Here is a 25,035-nt window from a genome sequence, read left to right as displayed (position 1 = left end):
ATTAAATAAAATTAAATAAGACAACTAAAAGAAGATTAACAAAATATTGTAAAAAATCCAACTAAATTGAATTTAGTAAAATCTATAACAACTAGCTGTAATAAGTGCACTAATTAATATAAAAATTCCTTTACACTGACGTTATTACATAGCATTGCAATTACTTATATGACCATCTCTATAATCCGATTCATAATACGGCGGTGGTGGCGGGGCAGCCATGGAATAAGGCGCGAGTGGCGGCAGCGGTGGTGGCGGAGGTAGGACGTGGGGTCCACCGTGGTAGGGTAAAGTATACCTGGAATTATTGAAATTACGAAAAGGTCCTCCTTGACTAAATGGCCCATTATCAGGGGCCTTTGAAGGTTTTGGTGGAAGAAATAAATTGCTGGAACATTGACCATATTGGACCCATTCTAATTCTACAGAATTTTTAGATTTAGCAAGATTTTTCAATAATAAAAGCGGATCCACAATCCCCGATACTTCCACTTTCCCATCCTCTATCAGTCTGAATTGACGCACTCCTGATAAAATACAGTGGCGAAATCAGAAATTTCGTTAAGGGTGTTCAAGATCCAATATATATATATATATATAAAGGGATCTTTTGACTTATAGACACAATATATGTTTCTATATATACAGTATGATTTTCTGATAAAGGGTGTTTAACTGACTACCCTTCATTTTATGTAGCTACGCCACTGGTAAAATATGATGAGACCATAAAAAAAAAAGTCACCAATGGAATAAAAATAGGTTCACTAGCTACTATGTGCCAAAATAATGAAGGATGCATAAGAGGAACGTAAGAAATCATTAAAATAAAAAAAAAAAAAAAAAAAAACAAGATGGATTGTTTATTAAATATGGATGTGTTTGGTAGGGCGAACGTTACTTTTTGAAAAATGTTTTCAAAGAAATGATTTATTTTCAAGAAAATATTAGCTTGAAAATAATCTTCGATGTTTGGTTGCAAAGTGGAAATACTTTTTTGATTTATCAAAGATAGATTAGCCAATCAAATAGTGTTTTGATGAAAATTTTGTGTATTAAAGATTGATAATAATGAGTTGGTGTTGGCTAAAGTAATGATATGAGATTAAGAGTTGAAATAATCGTGAAGGAAAATGATATCCACTTAAAAGGGAAGAAACCAACAACAACAAATCTAATGTAATCTCACAAATGGAATATGGGGAAGGTAGAATGTATTCTGACCTTACCCCTGTTTAGTGGGAGGTTGTTTTCTGTAGACTCTCGGCTCGAGCGAAGAATACTCATAACATGATTAAAAGAAAAATAACCACAACAAAATAGCAAGATGACTAAAGCAAATAAAGCAATTGGTAATAGTAAAAATTGAAGAATAAGATACTACTAAATAAGGAGAAGAGGAGACTAACCCCTCCCACGTAAAAATACGACCAGTCGACAACACTTAAAGGGAGGAAATCATTTTTTTCAATTTTCCTGGAAAATATTCTCTAACAACCAAACATCTCATTTTCTAGACAAGTATTTTTAGAAAAATATTTTTCTGTCATGCCAAACACACCTACAAAGAATAAAATTTATTTTCACACTCCACCATAAAATTCAATCACTGCGTATTACATTGGGCGTGGCAGAAACCATCTTATGATAAGTTCTCGCATCTACTCATCAATCTATAGAAAAAAAAAGAATCTGGCTGAATAATCCACTTTTTTGCCAAGCAAATGATTTTTATTTAGTGAGAGCAAAAAAAGACAGGATATGTGTATACTGTACACTCTCAATGTAGGGATAAGGTTTACGTACACTTTAAACATCACTTGTGGAACTATACTGGGCATGTTGTTGTTGATATGTGTAGTAAAAATTTAAGCTTAATACGTACGCAGCCCCTTAAATTTATCAGGATATCGAATATAGTCATGTTCCAATCGAACACCTCTACTCCTAATAAAGTGTTTCAATTAGACACTTTCAGTTCAAATTTTGGGGAAAAATTTGCGTGTGTTTTTATTCGTCTATTTGATAGTTAACTAAATAAACTGTGTCATCTCCTTTAATTATATGCATTCGCCTCAATTAGCCGTAAAATCCCAGACATTTGCTACTTGAGGTTGATGCGTATAATTAAAGGAGATGACATATTATTTTATTTAGTTAACTTAACTATCCAATAGACGAATAAAAACACACGCAAATTTTTTCGCAAAATTTGAACCGAAAGTGTTTAATTGAAACACTTTATTAGCAGTAGAGGTGTTCAATTGGAACATGGCTATATTCGAGTGTTTAAATAGAATATCCTGACAAGTCTTAAGGAGTTGGCTATGTGTAAAACCTTACTAGTATGTTTGAAGCATATACGAACACAGATTATAAGTAACTCTACCTCTGGTGCTTCTCAATACTCTGTTGACTGCCTTTTGCCAACCACGAGAACGTACTTTAACTCTAATTACACAAACCTGCAAAAAGATATTCCAAAGAGTCAAATAAAGTTTACATCAATCATATGTCGAGGCGGAACATAGATGTATGAAAGAATCACCAAAATTCCAATAAATATCAAAAATCTAAACTCATAATTAAAAATATGCAACGAGTTCGGTGATGAAAACATAAAGATTGAACTCGGCGTCAAATTTAAATACTAAATCCGTCTCTAATCATAATTCATATGTCATAAATGTTAGAATAAAAGAGGAAGAAAAAAAAGGAAATTAACCATGAAAGCAAGATTGGCTTCATTAGGACGGGGAATTGGAGCTGGTTCAAAGCAATCACTTATTATTCGAAAAAGGCCTTTCAATAACTTCATGATTCCTGTTTTGATATTATGCGAATGAATATGAGTGTTAATTTGTAAGAGATTAGCATAGTATTAGTAATAAAATTTTGAGTAGATCTTTTTTTTTTTTAAGAGAAGATTTAATGGAGAAGGAAAGATTTGATTTCGTAACAATGCTAAAAAAGATCATGTTGATTCTCTCTACAAAATTAATTAATGTTTCCTTTTTATTATGCATCCCACAACATCTTCTAAGACAAATTTCCATTAATACATCCCTTGAAATCTAAAAGTAATCATCTCCTTATTTGGAAATGGAAATAGAAATGTAGAGATCTTCTCCTACTTTATACTTCTTAAATGAGTTATACTTTGAAGTAAAATGTATAAGGCTACATAAAATTAATAAATTTCGTATATTCTATAACAATGATAAGTTTTATATGTCACCGCCATAGCTTATAGCCTAATGCCTAATGGTACTAATATTTTTATTTGCTTTACGAATTTATACACCAGCCATATATGTCTCTAATTAACAATTGTTATAGAATAAGTAGAAAAATATAATTGAATATAGGGATAAAAAATAAATTTTGAATCTTAATACGTATATGAAAAATATATATATATATATATATATATATATATATATATAGTATATGACGTCAAATGTAAGATTGAAAGTTTAAACGCTTTTTGAATGTCAAAAAGTAATACTTTTAAGGAGGATAAAGCTACTTTTGGAATGTTTACAATATTTTCCTTTTTGTGATTGGTTCAAGTTATCAATATATAAAAACTTACTCACGTAAGGTGTTACACCACCAAACCAATGAATGAAAAACATAAATATATCACTTAATTATGGTTAAGTTATATGTATTCTCACTCTTAACTTTTAACTACTAAAGTTTACATACTTTGTTTTGGTATAAACACCAGTGCATATAAATATTTATCAAGCGCCATATTGACTTCTTATGAACATTATACTGAATTTCTGGTCAGGAGCAAGAGTACCACAATGGCAAATTAATGGGGTACTCTCTCAACACCACAAGCCTAAATCACAACTCACCATGAAAATGGATTTAAACCTTCAAGGAGATAATTCTAGTCACTAGCAAATTATCTAGATTGCGTATTAATAAAAGAAACATTTGTCACGCCAGCTAGAAAGCCACGAATTATAACTCTTAAAGCAGAATAAAAGTCGATTACAATTTACAAAACTTCAGAATCATGCCAAAATGGACATAAGGTTGAACCACATTTTGTTGCATTTCTTCGCTATCTAATCGGACCCGCGGTTGTTGTGCTCGTGACGTTTTTTAAGGGACTGGCAGAAGAATGAAAAGGATTCCTTAAGCTCATTTGGTAGAGGTAGTGATAAAGGAGCAAGCACCCCATATTGCCTATTTTTGACATTCATGTGAGATGTAAGTGCTAATGCAGGTTGCTGCTTGTTAAGACCTTCGATGATGAACGAAAAAGCCCCAAAGGTGAGACAACTCTGTAATAGCGCCTGAGGTGCACCTGAGAAACATCATTAACAAAGAGAGATTAATCCTCACTTCACTTCATCACAAGGGATGACAAGCATTTATGGTGAAAGCCACATGGCGTCCCAATTTAATAGTAGATCAATTTAATAAGAGAAAACGATAGACAAGTTAAACGGGAATCAGGTTAGGAATTTGGTACTGTACTAAAAAGTAGAAACATAGGAACCTTTCAATGAGCAACACTTCATGAGCTTGTCGTGACTTGGGTATAATTAACGAGAAACAACAATTCAAAAAATAGTGAAAACGAAGAAAGATGCTTCTATAAAGCAAACAACGAGAATTTAGATTTATAAACGAAACTCATGCGCACTTCACGATAATATTGTTGAAATACATGAACATGACCCAATCTAATTTGCATTTGTTGAGCTTAACCAAGAGCCTGAGTAACTCTTCGATGATGACATGCTGGGATAAATCTATATATTGAAAGACACAGTTGCGCCCCGTTGCTCATCTGTACTTTTTCACCAACTTTCCTTCTAATTCTCTCAACCCAAACCAATTTTTCCAACATATTTCATTATGGAGGTGAGCCTGGTGACACCCTTATATCTCCCACCTTATTTAACAACAGTGTCCACATCTTTTATGCAAATGCTCATACTGCAACTGCGGGAGCATTTGAACACCGATTCTTGCATTTACTCCTAATGGAGGAGGTGTAAAAACGTACCTTCTCAAATCCACGAGTTTGTACACCTCTGCTCTATTGGGTGGAAATCTAAACATCTTCCCTTTTTATATCTATTTCCAAGTTTACTATCTATCTGGTGTCAGACTGTCCACAGTATGCAAATCAACTGGGGGGAACCACAAGTTACCAGCCAATCAATACATATTTTCAACCATGCTTCTATAGCTATATATTTTACCACATTATAGAGTCAAAAGCATCATAGGTCCTACCTATTTTAACAAATGCAGTGAGATACTTGAACTTTCATTCGCAGATATAGAAGTTCTCCATTTATGCAGTAAGTGTTGGCATTTGTAGCTCTAGATGCCTAATTGTGCTTTTGTGTGACAAAGTTAAGCACATGTTGACCAATCGACCTCAAAATCTTTTTGAAAAATAGAAACAAACCGCCATGACATCCCCACCCTTATCGTTCTCATCCCATCGCCATTGTCTCCCTAACCACCACACAACCTAAGGGAAAATACCCTTGCATTTGTCATATCAGTCTACTTTCTCCTGGCCGATTCAGCTGCTGCTGGTGAAAAGGACAATAGGTTTGGACTGATAGAATTTGGAAGATCTAATGACAGTAAAAGGTAGCTAGGAACGACATTGTTGACGATAATAATCACAGAATTTTAGTGCAAAATGGATGATCTAATGACTGTAAAAGGTGGAAAGAGAAGACATTGCAGTAAGGATAATAGTCAGAGAGTTTTATGCCTTTTGCACTATTATAAAATGAAAACCATTAGACTTCATGGATCTAATCAGGTTCAGGAACAGAACAAACATGTTTAATCATGATAGTGCTTGTTTCTATCTGCAACTGATAGGGACCTATAATCATTTGAATCCATGCCTAGAATACAATTAAGAAGACTTCGAGTAATAGAAAATTAAAAGAGCAGGGTATAGACCTGATAACTATGTTATAAAGTAGGAAATGTTTGAAATACCTGGAAAACTTAGGGCAAGACCAGTGCAACATCCAGCTACTCCAGCGTTGATAACTGTAGAAAGAGGAGAAAGTCAAATGAAAATAGAAGGTGATTACAAATCTGGCTGTTCAAGGTGTGTGTCATACCATCATCTTTTCCCCGTAATCTCTTCAGGAAACAGACAACCAAACTATGAACTCCTGATAGAACTGCAAAAGTCTAGACCACAAAAAGGAGAATTTAACCAAGTCACAATTACACAGATCAAAGCAAGAAGCAGTAATATCAGTTATACTTTAGTTTACCAAAAATATCATCAAGCAAAGATTGCAATACCTTTGCCGAAGCTGCTGCTTCCCCAAAGGATCCTTTAAAACCTTTCTTCTTTATCAATCCTGACCCTGAAACAGAGCATCACATAGAGAAAAATTGAGTACATCACCAACTTACAAGGTCAAATCTTTGGCACTGAAAGAATCCCATTTATGAAATCCCAAAAGTCATTTAATCTTACAGAAGTAGGGCATTGAAAAAAAAAAAAAAAAATCTCTGAAACATGCATGGTAAAGCTTCTTTATTTTCTTACACTTTGCGCCAAGTCAAACTAAGACAAACAAATTGAAACCGAGGGAGTAACACAACTATAGACTATAGTCCATGTAAGCACTCAATAATCATACAAGAGTGAGAAGCATACTATTGCAATAGATCCAAAAAAAAAAAATTGCAAAGACCCAGATTAATAGCTTGTTTGGCCAAGCTTTTGGGAAGCCAAAATTGTTTATTTTTTCTAATAAAAAAGTGCTTCTTTAGAAAATTGAGGCGTTTGGCCAAGCTTTTAGGGGAAAATAAGTGTTTTTAGTATTAGAAGCTATTTTTGGAACATTGGTCAAGCACAAAGTACTACATAAAATGGATTAGCTACAGCACTACACAGGTTGATACACACAGCGCCTACAATGAATATCTACAACTTGGACCGACATCAGCTGTTAAATGCATAAAACAAAAAAAATTAAGTTTCAGATAACTCCGTAGATAACAGTCCCAAAAATAACAATCAGAAGTAACTCCAATTCAAATATTTCACAAAGTTCCAGCTGAACTAACAAACTAACCAAATTGTAAAATTAAACAGTCAATAATAGACACATTAACGGACGTAAATGACAGTCCCAAAAATAGCATTCAAAAGTAACTCATTTCAAAATAATTCACAAAATTCCAGCTGAACTAACAACCTAACCAAACTATAGCAATTAAACAGTCGATAATAAACAAATTAACCAAGGAAAACACATAAACAATTACCGTAGCCGAAAATAACATTTAGAAGTAACTGATTTCAAAATTTTCACAAAATTCAAGCTGAACTAACAAACTAACCGGATTGCAGCAATTAAACAGTCAATAATACACAAATTAACAGATAAAAACACATAAACATTTCCCGTAGCCAAAAATAAGTATAAGAAGCAACTCATTTCACAGAATTCCAACTGGACCAACAAACTAGCCAAGTTGCAACAATTAATGAATCCATAACAGACAGATTAAGGGAGGAAACCGCATAAAGCAACAAAAAATAGGTTACAGATGACTCAGTAGAGAACACAGCTGAACTAACAAAACTAACCAAATTGCAGCAATTAAACAGTCAATAATACACAAATTAACGGCTAAAAATGCAAAAACAATTACCGTATCCGAAAATGGAGCCCATAAAGGCACCAGCAGCCGAGTCACCAGCGAACCTAAGGAGACATACGACAGGACTAGACGGAATCGAAGCGGTTAAAGCATCAGAAGTGAATTGAGGATTATTCGGGCCGGGTGTCGGGTTCGGGTTCGGGTTTGAAATCGGAGCTGTTTCGATGTCGTCGGAATCGGGTTCGGAGTTTGGTGGATTTGCCGGTGTCGCCATTTTCAATTTTCAAAATACTAAACCCTAAGTTTGGTGAACAGTTTAAAGTTTTAGATATTTTTGAGGATTTGACATGAGATATGAGTTGTGGATATGCCAAATTTGCTCTGTTAAACAGTGTGTTATTACCACAAACGACATCGTTTTACCTCTTTACGTAGGTCCCAACTCCCTATGGCTTGTGAAATGTAAAATTAGTAGGTCACCGTAAAAGGTGAAATAGACTCAGAGCTCGTTTGGATTAACCCAAAAAAAATGGCTTTTAAGCATAAGTACTTAAAGTATTTTTAAGTATGCTAAGAGTTATTTTACAAATAAGCAATTACGTATTTGAATAAAAGTGTTTAAAGAATTTTTAAAAGTAAGGATAGTATTGAAATTAACGGAAAATATAAGGGATAAAAGAATAAAGTATTTAGTCAAATCAAAATGGCTTTTCAGACCAGAAAAAAAAAATTGGGGTTGAGCAACTTTTTGTTTTGGCTTATTTTAAGCATTTTTTAACTTAATTTAAGTTGTTTTCTATTTTTAGCAAATACTCAAATAAGTTAAAAATGACTTATAAACTGGTTTGACCAACTTATTTTTTTTTGCGCGGATTGCCCTTCATTTGGGGTGGTCTTTAATTTTTGCCCTTCAAATTGGTGGTTTTTACCTATTGTCCATCACCTAACACCCTGAGATTGTGAGTTCGAATCTCATCTTAGTAAAAAAAAAAATCGCAAAGTAGAATTTTGCAAATCTGCCTATTTGGGCTTTAAGACAGAATTTGCATCGGCACAGGTAGAATTTCTACCCATGCAAATTCTGCCTTTCGGGCTGAAATTTACTCATAGTGCAGGCAGTAAATTCACCGCTCTCGGCGGCGTAATTTAAAGACCACCATTTTGAGGGGTAAAAATTAATGACCACCTCCAGCGAAGGACAATTCTGCAAATTGCCCACCAACTTATAAGCCAATCCAAATGGGCTCTCAGTCTTTTCTAATCCTGCAATGAGTTTAATATTTTTTTATGTGAAACTTACATAAACAGCTACCTTTTAATACCTTTTAACAATTATAGCTACTTTTTCTATATTTACAAATTGTAGCTAGTTTTTATTGTATTCGGTTGTATTTTGCATTTTTTAAATATAGGGAAATATAAAATTCGGCAGAGTTCGCGTTTTTGAAATACACTGAAATACAAAATATGGCAGATTAAAAATAGGTTGTATTTATGGAACAAATTCTCTTCTTTCATTTTAAATGGTAAGTCAAATTAAATCAACCATGTATCACGCATAACGGTTGAAGTTCCATAACAACCCACGTTTCTCTCTCCAAATTGCTCCATTCCAAACTTTTAGAAATACTTCCAAATACAGAAAAATATACACCGGAATACAATGAAATATGGTTAATTGTTTAAGAAATATAAAATTGCAGTATGCGTATATACAATGGAATATAATGAAATATTTCAGAAACTGTTTCATAAATTAGAAATACATTGAAATACAGCGAAATATACTAAAACAGTACACTGAAATATACTAAAACATTTTATCAAACACTTGGTGGGCATGAAGCTCCACAACTCTCATCAGAGGTGGAGTATACGTTGGATTCATGCCGGAGGGGCGGTAGAATAGCGCCGTTATCAGTGAGAGAAGAGATTCAACAATTATTAACGAAAAACAGAGAGCAATTCGATCAAAAGAGCAGTTTAATGGTGGACGGGCGTTGGAATTTGAGGGCGTGTTGATGCACTGCACTTTCTTTGCCTTCACTACTATCCTTACAGTAGAAATCCCATGGCCGGTGAACCACCACTGCCGCCGCGGAGAAGAAGTGGCAGTGTCAGAAAAGTAAGGAACAAACCAAACAAGATCAAGATCCTTCAATGGATTCATCGAAGAAAATCCCTTCGTAGATTGAAGAAGAATCTCCAACTTTCACACACAGGATTCACCAAAAATTCAAGACGAAGAAAAAGTTAACAACTTTGAGAACAGTTCTTCTTCTTTTTCATCAAATTCTTCTTTTTCCTCTGCTTCTTTTGGCTCAATGAAAATCAAGAAGAAAACAGATAATCATATTAAAGAAAATGGAGAAAAAATAGTACTCATAGTTCCGAAAAAACGTCAAAAAAACCCCAAATTGAACAAGAGTAGAAGCTATTCAAATGGGGCTTCATGTATTTTTAGGAATTTGATAACTTGTGGAGCTGTGGATACTGATGAATCTGGAATTGTTCCACTTAGAAAAAATAAGACTTCTTTAATCGCTTATGATGAAAAAACAAGTGAGTTTTTCTTCGTAGATTTGTAAATCGTAGAAACTTGGAGGGTCTCAAAGGATTTTTGAGTACGCTTGGAATCAAGCAAACTAATGGAAGGAAAAGCTGTGGATGGGTATTCGGGTCGTCAAAGAATAAAAGTGAATTTGCGTCGAGATCGGTTTCGCTAATCATAAGCCAATCAACCAAGTAGATCTCGCGATCGAGGGCGCATTCGGAGGTCCAGGCAAGGAAGTAGATCTCACGTATCCGGGGGCAGGAGAGGGAACGAGAGAGAGAGAAGAGAGAGGGTGAAGGAGAAATAGATTTGAGAGGTGAGAGAAAACCAATTTAAAAGATAAACTTGTGAAATACAGGACACTAGTTGTGATGTGTAATTTAAGAAAATATTTTAGCTATGAACAATAAATAAAATAAAAGGTAATTACTATTCATAAATAGGTCTTAGAGGTAGCTATGACAAGTAAATTTTTCTTTATTTATTGCATCACTTTAGCCATTTTTTTAAATGAAAAAGTCACTCAAGTGTCTAGTATCATAGAAAGTCACGAAACAATTTTTTATATAAAAAAAGGTCAAGCTTAAGTATTATAGTAAATGTTTCAGTTGTTTCGTTCCGGTGACTTTTTGCGATACTTATCCAAATTTGAGTGCCTTTCGTGATACTTGGATATTGCTGTGCTTCAGGACCTTTGAAATGGTCATATAAACGTGATATGGACTAAGAAATGGTAAACAAGATTCCCATTTTAAACTACAACCTCACATTGAGCAAACCGGATAATTAGTTTGATATTGATAGCAGTTGATGATTATGACTGTTGACAGTCTGCTACTACTCACATTTGGTAGGAAAAATATGGAGTTAATAGGCTCATTAGCACACTGCAATAGATCCTTTGAGTAAAAATGAAACACATTGTTATTAACCAAGCTGAAGAAACAGCTCACAACAAATGTCAAATCTAGTCAATCAAGTCTTCAAAAGAATGATGAAAAAAAAAAAAAAGATAAAAAAAAATTCTTCAAAAGAATGATGAGATCAATAAGAATACAACCAAAAAGGAAATGATCAGGATAGCAATTTTTGTCAGCAAAGTCCCGAGCAGGGTCTTTGCCTGTTTCAGTATTTTGCCTAAGTTTACAGTTCAATCAAACAAGTCATATATGTTCCTGATAAATGGCACCAAACTCTGCTCTCCATGATTGATCATCATACTCATTATGTTGGATGGTTTTCTCATTGTTTGCAACATCCGAGTCCTGCCTGTACACTGGCGGTCTCAACGCTGCTTCTGGCAATCGGCTCTCAGCAAGATATTGTTTCATTGTTATCATCTCCATCTTGTGTTTTCTCTTCAGCTTCTCTATTTGCTTCTTCAATTTCTCATTCTCTTCCTTTGCTTGTGTAAAGTTCTCCTGTAAAAAAGTAAGGAATATGATCAAAATGACTATAATTTTTAATCATTGGATAGACCGGTGTCAATGGTAAAACTCAAAATTACCTCAGCAAATGAAGCTGTTTCCTCTGCTTCTCTCAACCTAACAAGAAGTTCTCCAGCTGCATGAACAGCTTCAGCAGTGTCTTTAAGTTGAACTCTAAGGCTTCTATTCTCCTTTTTCAGCATTTCCCTCTCTCTCTCCCTTTCCACTCTCAAAGCGGAGAGCTCTGCAGCGAGAGACTTGGCGAAGCGAGCACCATGACCTTTTTTTCCTGCTTTTGCTGCAGCCATTTTCACATCTTGGATCCCTTGCAATATCAACTTATGTTTCTCAGCTAAGTCGTTGTACTTGTCCTGTAATTCCGCATAATGCTCAATCATTCTGGCTTGCCCAAGGACGGATCTTTTGAGGGCATCATCCAACTCGTCTGTGCACTTCTTCTCCAACATTAATTCTGCTGCCACCTTTTCTGCACGCTGGCGATGAGCCTCAAGATCAATTCTCAGTTCATCAGTTAGACAAATCCACTCGCTCTCCATTTCAGTCCATTTTTCTCTTTCCTTCTCAAGTTCTTCACCAGAACCTTTAGCACATGCAATTGATTTTCTAAGCTGCATTGATTGTGCCAACAAAGAGGATCTGGTTCTTTCAATTGATTTATTTGTAGTGCTTAGACCTCCAAGTTCTTTGAGCATTGCTTCTCTCTCAGCCATATCAAACAATTTTTTGCCACCACAGTTGTCCACATCGCCCTGAATTTCTTTAATTTCATACTTCTCTGTTACAGCTTCAGGCTCAGGATTTTCATCATCATCCCATTTCAGGAGCTGCAAACAAACAGCAATTAGTTATTAAGATAAAATGAGAAAAAGCTAAACTTCAACAAAAGAAAGTTAAACGGCAGTCACCTTTGGGTTCTTTGGTGATTGACTTCCATTCTGATAGAGTATTGAAGCTTGCTTCTCATTGTCCTTGAGATCAACAGCATCCTTGCCGCATTCAATCAGAGAACTTTGTTCTATTGAGCATTTACACTGGGCTAGCTGCAAGGATTCGTAATAGATGTCAAATTAAGTAAAACTTTGTCACATTAAAACAAATTACTCAAGTGAAAACACTCACTCTTTTGTTTAGCTGCTCAATTTTGTCCGCTTGATCCTTGCATACACTTTCAAGCTGCTTCTCTCTCTCTAGAGCTTGGAACAAAACTTTCTCCGAATCCTGCCAAAGAACACAGAATGACATTTAAATTTAACAGTCACAATGAGCCAATAAAAGAAAGAGGCAAGCTAGTCATTTCCATACTTTAGGCGCTTGATCTGAACTTGCCTCTTCCATGGGGACCATCCATGTCCCAATACTAGAGGAAGTTCCTTTCGTCTTGCACTTTGGACACAGGAATGAAGTGGCTACAAAAGGAGAAGTTTGTTCCCCTTCGGATGATGTCTGAATAGAAGCATTGGCCTTATCATTTGACATTGGACTTGGTTTGACTGCCAAATGTTCAAAAGAGAAGGAAACTAAAGATTTATTTGATGCGGAATTCCTCTGGTGATAGTCAATGATCTCTAGACCTCTATGTAGACTGGCAGCCAAGGACTCAGTTGGCCCCGGAAATATTCTGCTGGACCTCAAAGAAGACTGGACAAGGTCACCTTGTTTCTGTGGTAGGGCAGACAATTCAGAACTTTTGGAGGAACATTGAATATTATCTTCACTGGAGATAATTAAGCTCTTCCTCTGGTTGCTCCGAAACTTTGGGGACTCTGACAACAGCGGGCCCTGAAGATCAGCAGAATGACGGGATGGGCTGATTGAGATACTACTACAGTATTCAGGCTGCATTGTTTTCATCTCTTGATCAGCATCATCAAGGGTCTCCTCCAGTATCTCTTCTGAGTTAATTTCTTCACCTTCACTTTCTTCTGAACAGCTGAGATAGTGTTCACTTTCTCCAGAAGAATATTTGAGAGAGCTTCTCTTCTCAAAGGTTGCTTTTGAGTTATTTCCATGTGAACCACGTAAGTTATCAATCTGGAGCTGTAGTTCTTTTATATCATCCTCATTTATATGAACCTCTTCTTCTTCACGCTCGTTATCTATGCTAGGTAAGATCAGAGAACGGTTAAGGCTCACTCTCAACTGATTCAAGCTTTCACGTACATTTGCTCCTCTGAAGGATCCATAGTTGCTTCCGACTGAAATGCTTGCACTTGACCGAGCTCTTATAAGCTCTTCCTGCAAGCAATAAAGAACAATAAAATCAGAAACTGTTCACTTTCTCTAGGAATTGGAAGAACAGATGCCCCCTTGAGACAAGTGAAAGTACCTTCAGTTGGCGAATCTGATCACTCAGGCCATTAACATCATCTTCTGATATTTCATTTACCAATGGCTCATTTGGTATGAGTTTCACCCGATTCCCAAATCTCAGAGTGCTTATAGTTTCACTATTATGTCTACAAAAATGTTCCTCAAATTAACATTTAAAAGAGAAAAAAACTGATGTTTCATATGCAAGTTGTTCCAGATGAAGGTACCTCTCATTCAGGGTCACTTACACCACAGTAATTTTACAATATTAAACATCAAGTATGTTATATTTTCATGCATGACATTTAGATAACAGAAAATGCTTTGCCCAGCTAAATCGAAAAGCACAAAGCATCCCTCGAATATTAATTAAAAAACTAAGTATCCCTGGAATATTAATTAAAAAACTGAGCTTCACAAATACTTGTTTTCTGGGCTGATGGCACATATGACGGAGAGTTTAGCATTCCCTCCAAGTGATTCTCTCATTAAATGAGTCAAAGCGGAACTGCTATACGAAACATCCTCAAGTTTCCTGGACTGGCTCCTTTCAGAGAGGACATTTACCAAATGCCTGCACCAGTTTAAGAAACAATTAAATAGAAGTAACATGCATAAATATCTTGAACTACATTTTATTTTCTTTCTAAGCATTACACTTGTGTAATACGTCAATGGAAACTTGTTTTAACAGAAATGTGCATTTTTAACATAAGGTTTCTTTAACATATATGAGCTAATTTACGAACGGAGTAATCATGTTAGACATTTTAACAGCTTTTACAGCATGAAGGCATCACTTTGAGAATGTAAACATTTGAACCTCTATGGCAATACTGTTGGCAATATGTATAGATGAAGAAGATAAATTTTGGCAAAAGGAAGTTTTGAAAGCAAAAGGCAACAAACATCAGATGACATTTTAAAATCAACAACCACAACATGCAAGAACAATCACTAAATGTTTGTATAAAACCATACCCGAGCAGTGATGTGGACTTCTTTACGTACTTCCCTTCCTTAAGGTACTGTTTACCAACATCATCAGGTACAGTTCTTTCAAATCCAGCAAGATCAACGAGGCTCATTCTGCTCATCTTTGAACTACCAAAACACTTCGATGAGGACTCCTAAAGCAATATTTTTTAATTAGACACTTGAAAAGATGAAAGGTCTTCAAATATGAACACATTCTTAAAACACTAAAAAAAATATAGTGAGAAATTAGAAGGTAATATGAATGCCGGGATTTGATAAGAAGATGAATGTATAAAATTCTTTCCTGACAATGATAATACACAAGAAACTGGATTTCATTGTTGGAAGATACCTTGCACCAGGACTCAATGACGCAGGTAAAAACAATATGGGACCTAGAACTCTTCGAATTTATGCTCGTTGATCCAACTTTTCTACTTGAAAGGCCCTACAAGTTCGGATGCAAAAGAATAAGAAACAATAACACAAGTGAAAGCTATAAAGCAAAGATCATGGCAAGCAATTGTTATCTCAATTTGTTGCGTTGACACAGCTACAAGAGTTTTCCAACAAAATTTAAAAGTATTATGATAGAGAAAGCACTTGTGCACCTTAATCAACATCTGGGTGACATCCTCGTAGGTAGACACATATTCTTCAGTTATGTTCTCAACATAGAATCCAACTCTTGGATCATCCATTATCTGGAATAATCAACCAGGCCAAATCTTCAGCATTCTATCTTCAGAAAGTTAATAACGATCAGAACAACATTGTTTTCCAAGATTTATAACTAACCTTTAAATTTCGCTGTGTAGGATCGAGTAGATCCCCGATATGTTCATCATATATCTGAAAAGGTAAAAGTCAGACATTATTTGACTTGGCGCAAATATGCAACAGACATGAGCAAGGGTAAATATTAAAAATACATACCTCTAGGAATGAGCAACGACACTGGTAATTTATCTGTTTACCTTCAGAGTTCTCTTGCTCCTAATCAATGAGGGAAATTACCTAAATATCAGAGATGCCTTAACAGTCTTTAGTTCTGATTCATGACTGGATAAAGGGACTTACTTTTTGAATACTAGAAAACAATGTCTGAAAAATGCGCGGGACAATGCCTTGAAGTCCATTAGGTGATGGAGCCTCAACAATGGAACTAGGAGGTCCCCACATGGTATAAGTCTTACCGCTTCCAGTCTATGACCAAAAAGAATCACTTCAGGCATCAGATACAGTTTTACTTATCAAAAAAAAAAAAAAAGATACAGTTTTATTGTGACACAAAGAGGCAATGAAAATGAAACATAACAAGTAAGACTAACCTGTCCATAAGCTAAGAGAGAAGTATTGTAACCTGCCAATGCATCCTTAACTAAAGGGGCACCAACTGATTGAAATATATCTTCCTGTTATCATAAGAAAAAGCAGCATTAAACATAAAAATCCCTTTTATAACTTGTAAAATCAACATTCAGCCAAATCACTATCCCTCCTAAACTATAACAACTGCATCTCTATCCAAACTAGTAGAGCAACTATATGAATCCTCTATAATAAAATAAAAATAAAAAGCTTGAAAAGGCAGAAACTTGGGAGTTAATTTTACCAACCTGATTTGAATTTGAACCAAAAACCATGTCAAAGTTAAACTTTCTATCAACAACACACACTGAATTATCAGAAACTTTGCGAACAGCTTGGGTTCCATTCTCAATACCATTAGCAGGTCTAATCCTTGCAACAACCTGTCAAACACCCAGCATACATAGTATACAAAGATCATTATAAAAGCCAAAAACACAACAACCATGAAGGATATATAACAAAAAAAGGAACTTTATAAACCCACAGTCCAAATCTATTGTCAAAAAACTAACACAGTCCATATATGTGTGTATGTATGTACAATCATACTCCCTCTTTCCCGCTTTATACAACACTCTTTCCTTTTTAGTTAGTCCAAAAAAAAAAAACATCTTTCTATATTTAGTAACAATTTAACTTCAAACTTCCCATTTTTACTAGCGACATAAATTTCTATGGCTTATCCTATACCATAATTTTTAAAAGTCTTCCACTTTTTCTTAAACTCGTGACCAGTCAAATACATTCACATAAATTGGGACGGAGGGAGTATTAAAATATCAACAAGCATTTGATTTGAACACATAGTTTTAACAGTAAGACAAGATACACTGCAAAGTTGAACTCATTAAATTTAAATCAAGAATTCACCTTTTTCCACACCCACATACTTAAAATAACAACTATACAAAAACACGAAAAAAAAAATCAAGAAATAGTTTATCAAATTACCTTGACTGGTGGATCATGAACTTCTAGTAGTTGTTCTTGTGGGGCCAAAGATCTGTTAAGTTCTTCCAATTTATCAGTATCAATCGTCTTCGAAACGGGTTTTTTGAGTATGGAACTTGTAGGTAACAGTGGGGGATCACTGATTTGAATGTTGGGATCTATAGGAGCAACATTTTCAGTATTCATTTTATTCTTAAATCGACTTGAATTCAATTTTTTCTTAGTTGAAACTGATCTTGGAAGGAAATTACGGATCGACGAGGCTGAAAGGGTGTTTAAGAATTTGTTTTCTGACATTTTTTGAAAGAAAAAAGAGAGATTTGGAAGAAAGAAGAAGAAGAGCGTGTATGAGTTTTGAATGTGAGATTTGGAATAATTAGAGAGACGTTAAAGATGTATATAGTGATGAAATGACCGTTGTTCGATTTGAGGTTTAAATGTTTGAATTGAAAAGATTGAATTGACTAAATTGTCCTTTTAAGTGATCGTTTATTTTTCAATAATAGGCTTTTGTTTGGGCTTTTTATAGATGGCTTTTGTTTGGGCCAAGGACATGATGGGCTTAATCTGGCGTGATTCGGCATCTAACAGCCCAACATTTTTTGGGCAATTCGCAGGAATGGCCTTATTTTGGGGTGGTCTTTAATTTATGTCCTTCTTTAGAACCCCTTGATTTCCGATTCGAACCCTCACTAAGTCAAAAATTAAAAAAAAAAAAAAATCGCAAGGCCGAGTTTTGCATGCTTCAGGCAGACTTTCAAACTCTGCCTTAAAAATCTCAAACATTACCTGAGTGTTCTCAATAATGTGTCCATTCTCATCCCTCAAATTTATGGAAACATCAAAAGTTACCGAGTGCCGACACAAAGCAAAATCGGCTAAAGTAAGTCCAATTTGGAGAAGTTCACTATCAAGATGAATTACCTCTCACATATCTGCACAACATCTGCCCTAGCATCAAAGTTTCAAACTAGAGATTTGGGCAAAACTCTGCCTTCAGGCAAAATTCTGCCTTGCGATATTTTTTTTTTATTGAGCTGGGGTTCGAACCTCTAATCTCATGGTATTAGGCGAAGGACAAAAAATAGAGACCAACAATTTGAGGGGCAAAAATTAAAGACTAGTGCATTTGAAGGGCAATCCGCCCGCATAAAAAAATAACATTTTTTTGCACGGATTGTCCTTCTAGAGCGATGGTCTTTAATTTTTTCCCTTCACTTAAAAAAGTGACCGAAAATACCTTGAGCTTCTGGATTCGAACTCCTGCTCAGTAAAAAAGAAAACTCGCAAGGTAAGGCTTCACTAAAATTCTGTCTTGCCTTAATGCAGAATTTAGTTATGCCTTAAGGCAAAAGTTTGCCTTGCGAAATTTTGCAAGGGATTTTTTTTTTTTTTAAACTCTGCTAGAATTTTACAAAAGTTTAGGCCTAATTTTGCTACAAAACTGTGCCTTGCAATTTCTTTTTGACTGAGCTGGGGTTCGTTTCCAGAACCTCGGGTTATTTAGGCAAAGGACAAAAATTAAAGACCACCCCAAATAAGGGAAATAGTGCAAATTTTCCATAGCCGAATACACAGAGTATATCAAATAATGCACATTTGACCCGATATGTGTATACATTGTGTGATAGAGATTATTTATAATTGAGCTATTACATGTCAAAAGCTAAAACCAGGGCTGTTTTGTGTCAATATTTGGCAGGAATTGTATCCCATGTCAATTTTAGGGCGAAGTGCACAAATAGCCGTTTTAGGAGCAGGAATCGCATAAATAATCCTTCACATGGATTGGTCTTTAATTTTTGTTCTTTAGCAATCGAAGTTATGCCCAGTGAACGTAAGTTCTTTAAGGGCAAAAGTCATTCGGCGAATAACTTATAGAATATTATAATGCAAAAATATAATTTATTTCCCGCGAAAAAGTTATTTGTTTTGAGGGCCAAAAACTTAAAACCAACAAAAAATATCGGCGTAAGTGCTAATGACCCGTTTTAGGACTATTATTTAAAAAATAGTTTAAGTGTACAATTTTTTTAAAGTTTAGCTACCTCACAATAAACTCCAGACCTTCGTGTTTGAAGTTTCAATCACTGATTTGAAACTTGAATGCAGTTCAAATTCATACCATAAATTTGAAGTTACGCTCTTGTGGTTCAAAACTTCAAATCTGAAAGTGTGACGAAAAGAAACGAAGAAACCGTTGCTACAAGGTTAACTTAAAAACATGTATTTTAAAAGTTAAATATGTTCCAAATATGAATGCTAAAAGCGATTTTCAAATCTGATTTCAACTCATTTGGATGAGAACAGCTCTGGCGCAAAATGTCACAATTTAAATCGCAGCGTCGTAAGTTCAAATTTCATTAACTTTTGAGCCATTGTTGTTAATTGAACCTTTTTATGCTTCCTTGTTGACTATAATGATGAAGTTACGGATTGTATAATTATAAATTCACTGAACTTAGCTCCAATTAAAATTCATACTGATAAAATTCTTGAACTCCTACTTTAACTTCAATTTAAAATAAAATGTATTAACCATTAGGAGACCACATCAAAGTATGATTATACTAACAATGGAGCATAAAAGATAAACTGAATTATCATTGGACGGTCCTTAAAATTCAAACTCGTGTTACTATAATTTTAAGTTCAATCTATTAATAAGTTGTTTCCTTGCACATCGATCATCACTATTATGAATTTTCTGCATGTTCTAGTGTATACTTGATGACGTTAATTATTAATAATTAAAAAAAACAAAGATAATTATGGGGGAGAATGCTGGTTGAGGGTTAGTAGTTGATTAAGACAAAGGGATGTTCACAAAGTCAAAATTGCACCATTTTAAAGCCGTACCTAACAGTGTCACTTAAATGAAACAGCAATTGTCAAACATACTTTATGGATAGTTGGTGTGAAGTCATCAGATTGGGCACTTTATGTGGAAGTATCAAGATTTTTTTTGGTATAATCATTCGCAAACCATCTAATTTAGATTCGAGTACAGAATCTCTTGTTAAGTGAAGAGGGATACCATCTAATTCACCACATTCTTCGGTGAAATATCAATATATATATATATATTTTACAATCATATATTCACTGACCTGATTAACCTAGTTTAGCGTCGTATATTGCCCATTAAATGAGAAACACTTCCTATTAAATATTTCTATTTCTCGAGACTTGAATCAAATATCTTTATTGAAAAAAATTTCATCCATTCCACCACGTCCTTTAAGAGTGAAGTATCAAAATTATACAATTTGATTATATTTCCTTTCGCTTAGTGTTTGGGGTATAACCGTATAAGGGATACGGCAAAAATCACCATCAGCATTAAAAAAGAAAAAGAGAATACTAGTGTTGTTTTAGCAGGGACTTGATGTAAATAAATATCTAGCCATGATTATATGATTTCCTTATTGTTAATGTTGTCGTCTTCATTGTTGAGACTTAGTAGACGTTTGGCCATATAAATCAAAAAAAATTTCACTTTTTTTTAAATTTTGGAGTTGAGTTGGAGTTGGAGTTGTGTTTGGCCATAATTTTTGCAAATAGTATTTTTTGTTAAAATGTAGTTATTTTGGTTGTAAAAAAAGTGAAAAACAAGTTTTTCTTATTTTTCAAATTCCAAATACAACTTCATAACTAAATACTAATTTTTAAAAAAAGTAAAAAAAAAAAATCAGAAAAAAAGTGAATAATTCTTATGGCCAAACAGGTCCTTAAAATCACTAAATAACAAACAGCTAAAGTTGGAAAAAGTGATATAGTTTCGAATGGGACATAATCATGGAAAATTAAAAATAATTGGGAGAATGCTCTTTTTAACCTTTTTCTCATATCCCATCACCTTTAATGAAATGAAATACTATAGCAACACTTTAGCTGTAGTCTTGTTAGATAGAGATCCTTGGTATTTTAGGACCCGTTTGGCCACGAGGAGTTTTCACTTTTTTCCGAAAAATTATTTCACTTTCTTTTGAAAAATTATTTCATTTTATTTGATTTTATTTGAAAATCAATATTTGGATGTGAATTTCAAATACAACTTAAAGTAGTATTTGGAATTTAAAAATGACACATTAGCCAGTTATTTGACATATATGTTAAAAACATTTACTGGCAAAATTGAATTATTTTTCCTTTCGAACTGAACTATCACGATTCCCTACGCTAGCTAATTGCATTTGATTATGAGTATCCCTAATTTCTCACTTATCCTACTTTAATTTGAAACTCGTACCTAAGTGGCTAAGTCTGAAGGAAAAAAAAGGAAAAAGGGTCAAAAATACCCTTTTATTTTGAAAAAAGAGCTGAAAATATTCTTCGAACTTATTTTGGGTCAAAAATATTCTCCGATCCTTAAAGTTTTCCAATATATTCCTGTCTTGAAGGAAATTATCCCCCAAAATAACCTGAAATTATTTTTTAAATCCGCTCCATCATTTAAATTTATTCAACTAAATAATAACTCATAAGATCTTCTTATTTCCCCCCAATACGTAGGTTTGAAGCTTGAGGGAATAAGGGGATCTTATGAGTTATTATTTAGTTGCGTCGGATTTAAATGATGGAGCGGGTTTAAAAAATAATTTCAGATTATTTTGGGGGATAATTTCCATTAAGACAGGGGTATATTTGAAAACTTTAAAAATGAGAGGGATATTTTTTATCCAAAATAAATTCGGAGGATATTTTTAGTCTTTTTTCGAAAATAGTAATGTATTTTTTACGTTTTTCTTAAAAAAAAAAAATAGTGCCAGCATGCTGTAATAGTTCTGGTCGGCCCAGATGCATGGCTAGTATAGGCTCTAGAAAAGAAAGAAAGCGAAATAGTACTAGAAAATGAGCAAACTGTCGAAATTGATCTTAGATGAATTAATAGGGGCCAATGAAATGTACAAAAAGATCCAATTCCCATCTCACTTTAGCTTTTACTTTTGGCTTATTGGGGCAGTAGGGCTAATCCTTTGAATTATGCGGCAAGTTACAAAGAAAAATAAAAAAGGAGGGTTTGTTTTATAAGGAATAAAAAAACCTTAATTAGCGGAGAAACTATAGATATTTTTCATGGGTCACAACAAAAAAAAAAAAAAAACACAAGAGTTTTGTTTTAGTTTTATATCCGGTGTTCAGCATCCGTATTTAGAAGTTGAGCAAGAACTTCTTATTATGGGTTCTAAATTATAAACGTTTTTGCTTCATCAGCATTTGAATCTAAAGAATTATTTGTACATATTAAATTAAAATTTCAATACAAATATACAATTTGAGTTAAAATTAATGGATTTAGCCGAACCCGTAACTATCTCTATATAACTCCTTTACCTATTTTGATGTTCAATTAATCCGAGTTCACGGCGAAAGTTCCATTTGTGAGATAGAACACTCCCTATCAAAGACGAATCATTTTCAGAATTCGGATCCATTTTCGGAAATGAAACATTTCCTATCAAAGCATTACGAATATCATTCACTGCAATCTTGACAGTCGTGGTTGAAAATTACAAGTCTTACAAAGCATAGAATACGGGGCAAATAGCGATTTTGGTCCCTGTGTTATAGGTTTATTCCAATTTTGATCACAGTATAATTTGCCTAAATTAATATAAATGTGTTATTTTGATCCCTCAAACTAACGGAAATTAAAAACTTAACGGAATCACTAATTAAAACTAAATAAGAAAAAAGAAAAAATAAGAATATGATTCAACGGTAAATGCTTAAAGGGTGATTTGGCTCTAAAACTAAAAATGGCAGGTCGACCAACTTCTGTCTTCATCTTCTTGCTTGAGAAGTCCTGAGCTAAAGTTTTCAATTTCTTTATAATTGTAATATTGTTAATTTTTTGGTTGAATTAAATCCTCATGAGAGTTATGATCTACCTATATATACTTTATAGAAAATTAGAAATCAAATACGGATAATGAACGGTTGATGATGCAAATACTGAGTTTGGGTCATGAACGGTTGATGATCAACCATGATATTTTTAATGGTTGGAGGGTATGAGTTGATGATGATATTGACCTTCCTGCTCGTTAATGGAGGCTGGAGGTTAGCCTTCTAACAAACTAACCTTTCACTTTATTTTTTTAATTTTCTATATTTTTAAAATTAATGATTTCATTAAGTTTTTACTTTCCGTTAGTTTGAGGTATCAAAATCATCCGTTTATATTAATTGAAGGTATAATTATGCTTTGGCGAATTATACAGGAATCAAAATTGGAATAATTCTACAATACAGGAACTAAAATCGCTATTTGCCGTAGAATATGGTCACCCGTGACGTTTATTTCCCCCTTTTCAATCTTATCCTTTTGTCCCCTTTCTTCAACAAAAAGTGTCATACAGAAAAGAAGTCATGTGAAGGAGAAACGTCATGTTTTTGACGAAAAAGATCAAGGAAGAAAATTTGGCTACATTTTCGTGTCTTTTGCCAAACTTTTCTCCGTCCATATTTAATGAAAATGGCTGTTTCAAGATACCTTTTCCAATGTTCAACATTTAATGGGAAAATTGCATAAATAACCGCTTTTAGGAAGGCTATTTAAACCATTATTTAAGTTTATAATTTTTTTTAAAGTTTAATCACTTTAGATTGAGTTTGAATTATTATTGTCTGTTTAAATTTCAATGTAGCTGTCTAAATTTTTGTCCGAAAGTTTGATTTTACCAATTCAAACTAAGTACATAGTATCTTTGGATATGAAGTTAGACACTTTATATTTCAAACTTCAGAACTATAATTTGAAAGAGAAAAGCAACAACAACACCACGAACAATATGAAACTTGCCATAATTGGCTAAACTTTAATAATTTTTTTAAACTAAGAGCACTAAAAGTTGCTACTTGGTGTCATTTCCACACATTTGACGGAATTGTCCACAAAGGAAAAATTTCCTAGTTGAGTCTCAAGTTCATAGTCAACCATTACCATTAACAATATGTCCATTAAAATTCTTGTCCAGTCAATTACGTCATATTAATTAAAACGAAAGGAATACAATTGTGTTTGGACTAAATTGAACATCAAACTTCCAAATCTTTGTATTTTATTGATTTTACACGAGACGACTCATTGAAGAAACTATAACTTATGCAAAGTATGAAATTATTATTCAAAGGACAGTCATAAGCTTAAATATTCGGATTCAATTAAACTCAATAATTATATTTAGAATCAATTACTTTCATGATTTCAAAAGTTTAAATTTTTAATCCGTCTCTGATTATCAACCATGCAAACATAATTTATCACATCCCAAGAAAATTGCAAAGTGGTAGACACTCTCCCAATGTGCAGATACCAACTGTTAAACGCACTAGAAGGTCCATTGATTGATTGGAGTAGTGAGCCAATTGCAATGGGTCGGTGTTTATTGTGGGGTATTAACTTTTTGCAATTAAAAAAGGGAAAGCAAGTCCTTATCCCCAAATACTAATCTACTGATATTAGTATAAAATTCCAATATGAGTATACAAACTAAGAGAAAATGACAAGAATGATCCTTATGGTTTGATGATAGGTTCAAAATAGTCCTTTAAATATTCATTGAGTAGTTTGGCCTTTTAAATTTGTTAAAAATTAACACTTTTAGTCTCTATAAAATATTTAATAATTTATGTTTGTGAGATTTGACAGAAACAACCAACAAGGATTGTGGCAGGATAAATAGAATCCATCAACCTCGAACCACATGTATCTGGTTCAAGCCTAAGATATGAAAAAAATAATCTTTGATAGGAAGCGCTTTACCCTTAAATGAGCCTTAC

The 25,035-nt window shown here is 34.0% G+C and overlaps 2 protein-coding genes and 1 long non-coding RNA gene across 4 annotated transcripts; all 3 read right to left on the bottom strand.

Moving 5' to 3' along the window:
* Window positions 1-299: 299 nt before the first annotated feature.
* On the bottom strand, window positions 300-2,571 carry LOC132037270 (uncharacterized). Its single transcript, XR_009409815.1, has 2 exons — window positions 2,390-2,571; window positions 300-527 (listed from the first exon to the last, which is right to left on the bottom strand). It is a non-coding gene; the product is annotated as an uncharacterized LOC132037270 (long non-coding RNA).
* Window positions 2,572-3,854: 1,283 nt separating this feature from the next.
* Window positions 3,855-7,998, bottom strand: LOC132036215 (chloroplastic import inner membrane translocase subunit TIM22-2-like). The gene is made up of 5 exons (XM_059426492.1): window positions 7,684-7,998; window positions 6,319-6,383; window positions 6,129-6,201; window positions 6,001-6,054; window positions 3,855-4,327 (listed from the first exon to the last, which is right to left on the bottom strand). Exons 1-5 carry the CDS (start codon window positions 7,904-7,906, stop codon window positions 4,086-4,088), a joined length of 657 nt encoding a protein of 218 aa, XP_059282475.1. The 5' UTR covers window positions 7,907-7,998; the 3' UTR covers window positions 3,855-4,085.
* Window positions 7,999-11,086: 3,088 nt separating this feature from the next.
* LOC132036476 (kinesin-like protein KIN-12F) lies at window positions 11,087-17,655 on the bottom strand. 2 transcript variants are annotated; one of them, XM_059426829.1, is made up of 16 exons: window positions 17,248-17,655; window positions 16,542-16,676; window positions 16,254-16,337; window positions 16,003-16,128; window positions 15,859-15,918; window positions 15,721-15,774; window positions 15,534-15,626; window positions 15,275-15,370; window positions 14,926-15,074; window positions 14,369-14,518; window positions 13,961-14,090; window positions 12,937-13,869; window positions 12,754-12,852; window positions 12,540-12,674; window positions 11,694-12,458; window positions 11,087-11,607 (listed from the first exon to the last, which is right to left on the bottom strand). In XM_059426829.1, the coding sequence occupies exons 1-16, from the start codon at window positions 17,542-17,544 to the stop codon at window positions 11,350-11,352; spliced, it is 3,564 nt and encodes a 1,187-aa protein (XP_059282812.1). In that variant the 5' UTR covers window positions 17,545-17,655; the 3' UTR covers window positions 11,087-11,349. The 2 variants fall into 2 exon arrangements, with proteins under 2 accessions (XP_059282812.1, XP_059282813.1); XM_059426830.1 differs by having other exon boundaries at window positions 12,961-13,869.
* Between the last annotated feature and the right edge of the window lie 7,380 nt (window positions 17,656-25,035).

Source organism: Lycium ferocissimum, chromosome 11 (assembly GCF_029784015.1).
Source record: "Lycium ferocissimum isolate CSIRO_LF1 chromosome 11, AGI_CSIRO_Lferr_CH_V1, whole genome shotgun sequence".
Lineage (NCBI taxonomy): Eukaryota > Viridiplantae > Streptophyta > Magnoliopsida > Solanales > Solanaceae > Lycium > Lycium ferocissimum.
The sequence above is the reverse complement of the archived record's forward strand: the minus strand, read 5'-3'. Positions and strand labels throughout refer to the sequence as shown.

Excerpts from the sequence above, each read along its gene's own strand:
- LOC132036215 (XM_059426492.1), bottom strand. The coding sequence starts at position 7,906 with ATGGCGACACCGGCAAATCCACCAAACTCCGAACCCGATTCCGACGAC. Across the intron at positions 6,384-7,683 it reads GGGCTCCATTTTCGGATACG|GGTCAGGATTGATAAAGAAG; the intron begins GTAATTGTTTTT and ends GCTCTGTTTCAG. Across the intron at positions 4,328-6,000 it reads TCTTGCCCTAAGTTTTCCAG|GTGCACCTCAGGCGCTATTA; the intron begins GTATTTCAAACA and ends GATGTTTCTCAG.
- LOC132036476 (XM_059426829.1), bottom strand. The coding sequence starts at position 17,544 with ATGTCAGAAAACAAATTCTTAAACACCCTTTCAGCCTCGTCGATCCGT. Across the intron at positions 15,919-16,002 it reads TGTTTTCTAGTATTCAAAAA|GAGCAAGAGAACTCTGAAGG; the intron begins GTAAGTCCCTTT and ends CTCATTGATTAG. Across the intron at positions 15,627-15,720 it reads CTACACAGCGAAATTTAAAG|ATAATGGATGATCCAAGAGT; the intron begins GTTAGTTATAAA and ends TGATTATTCCAG.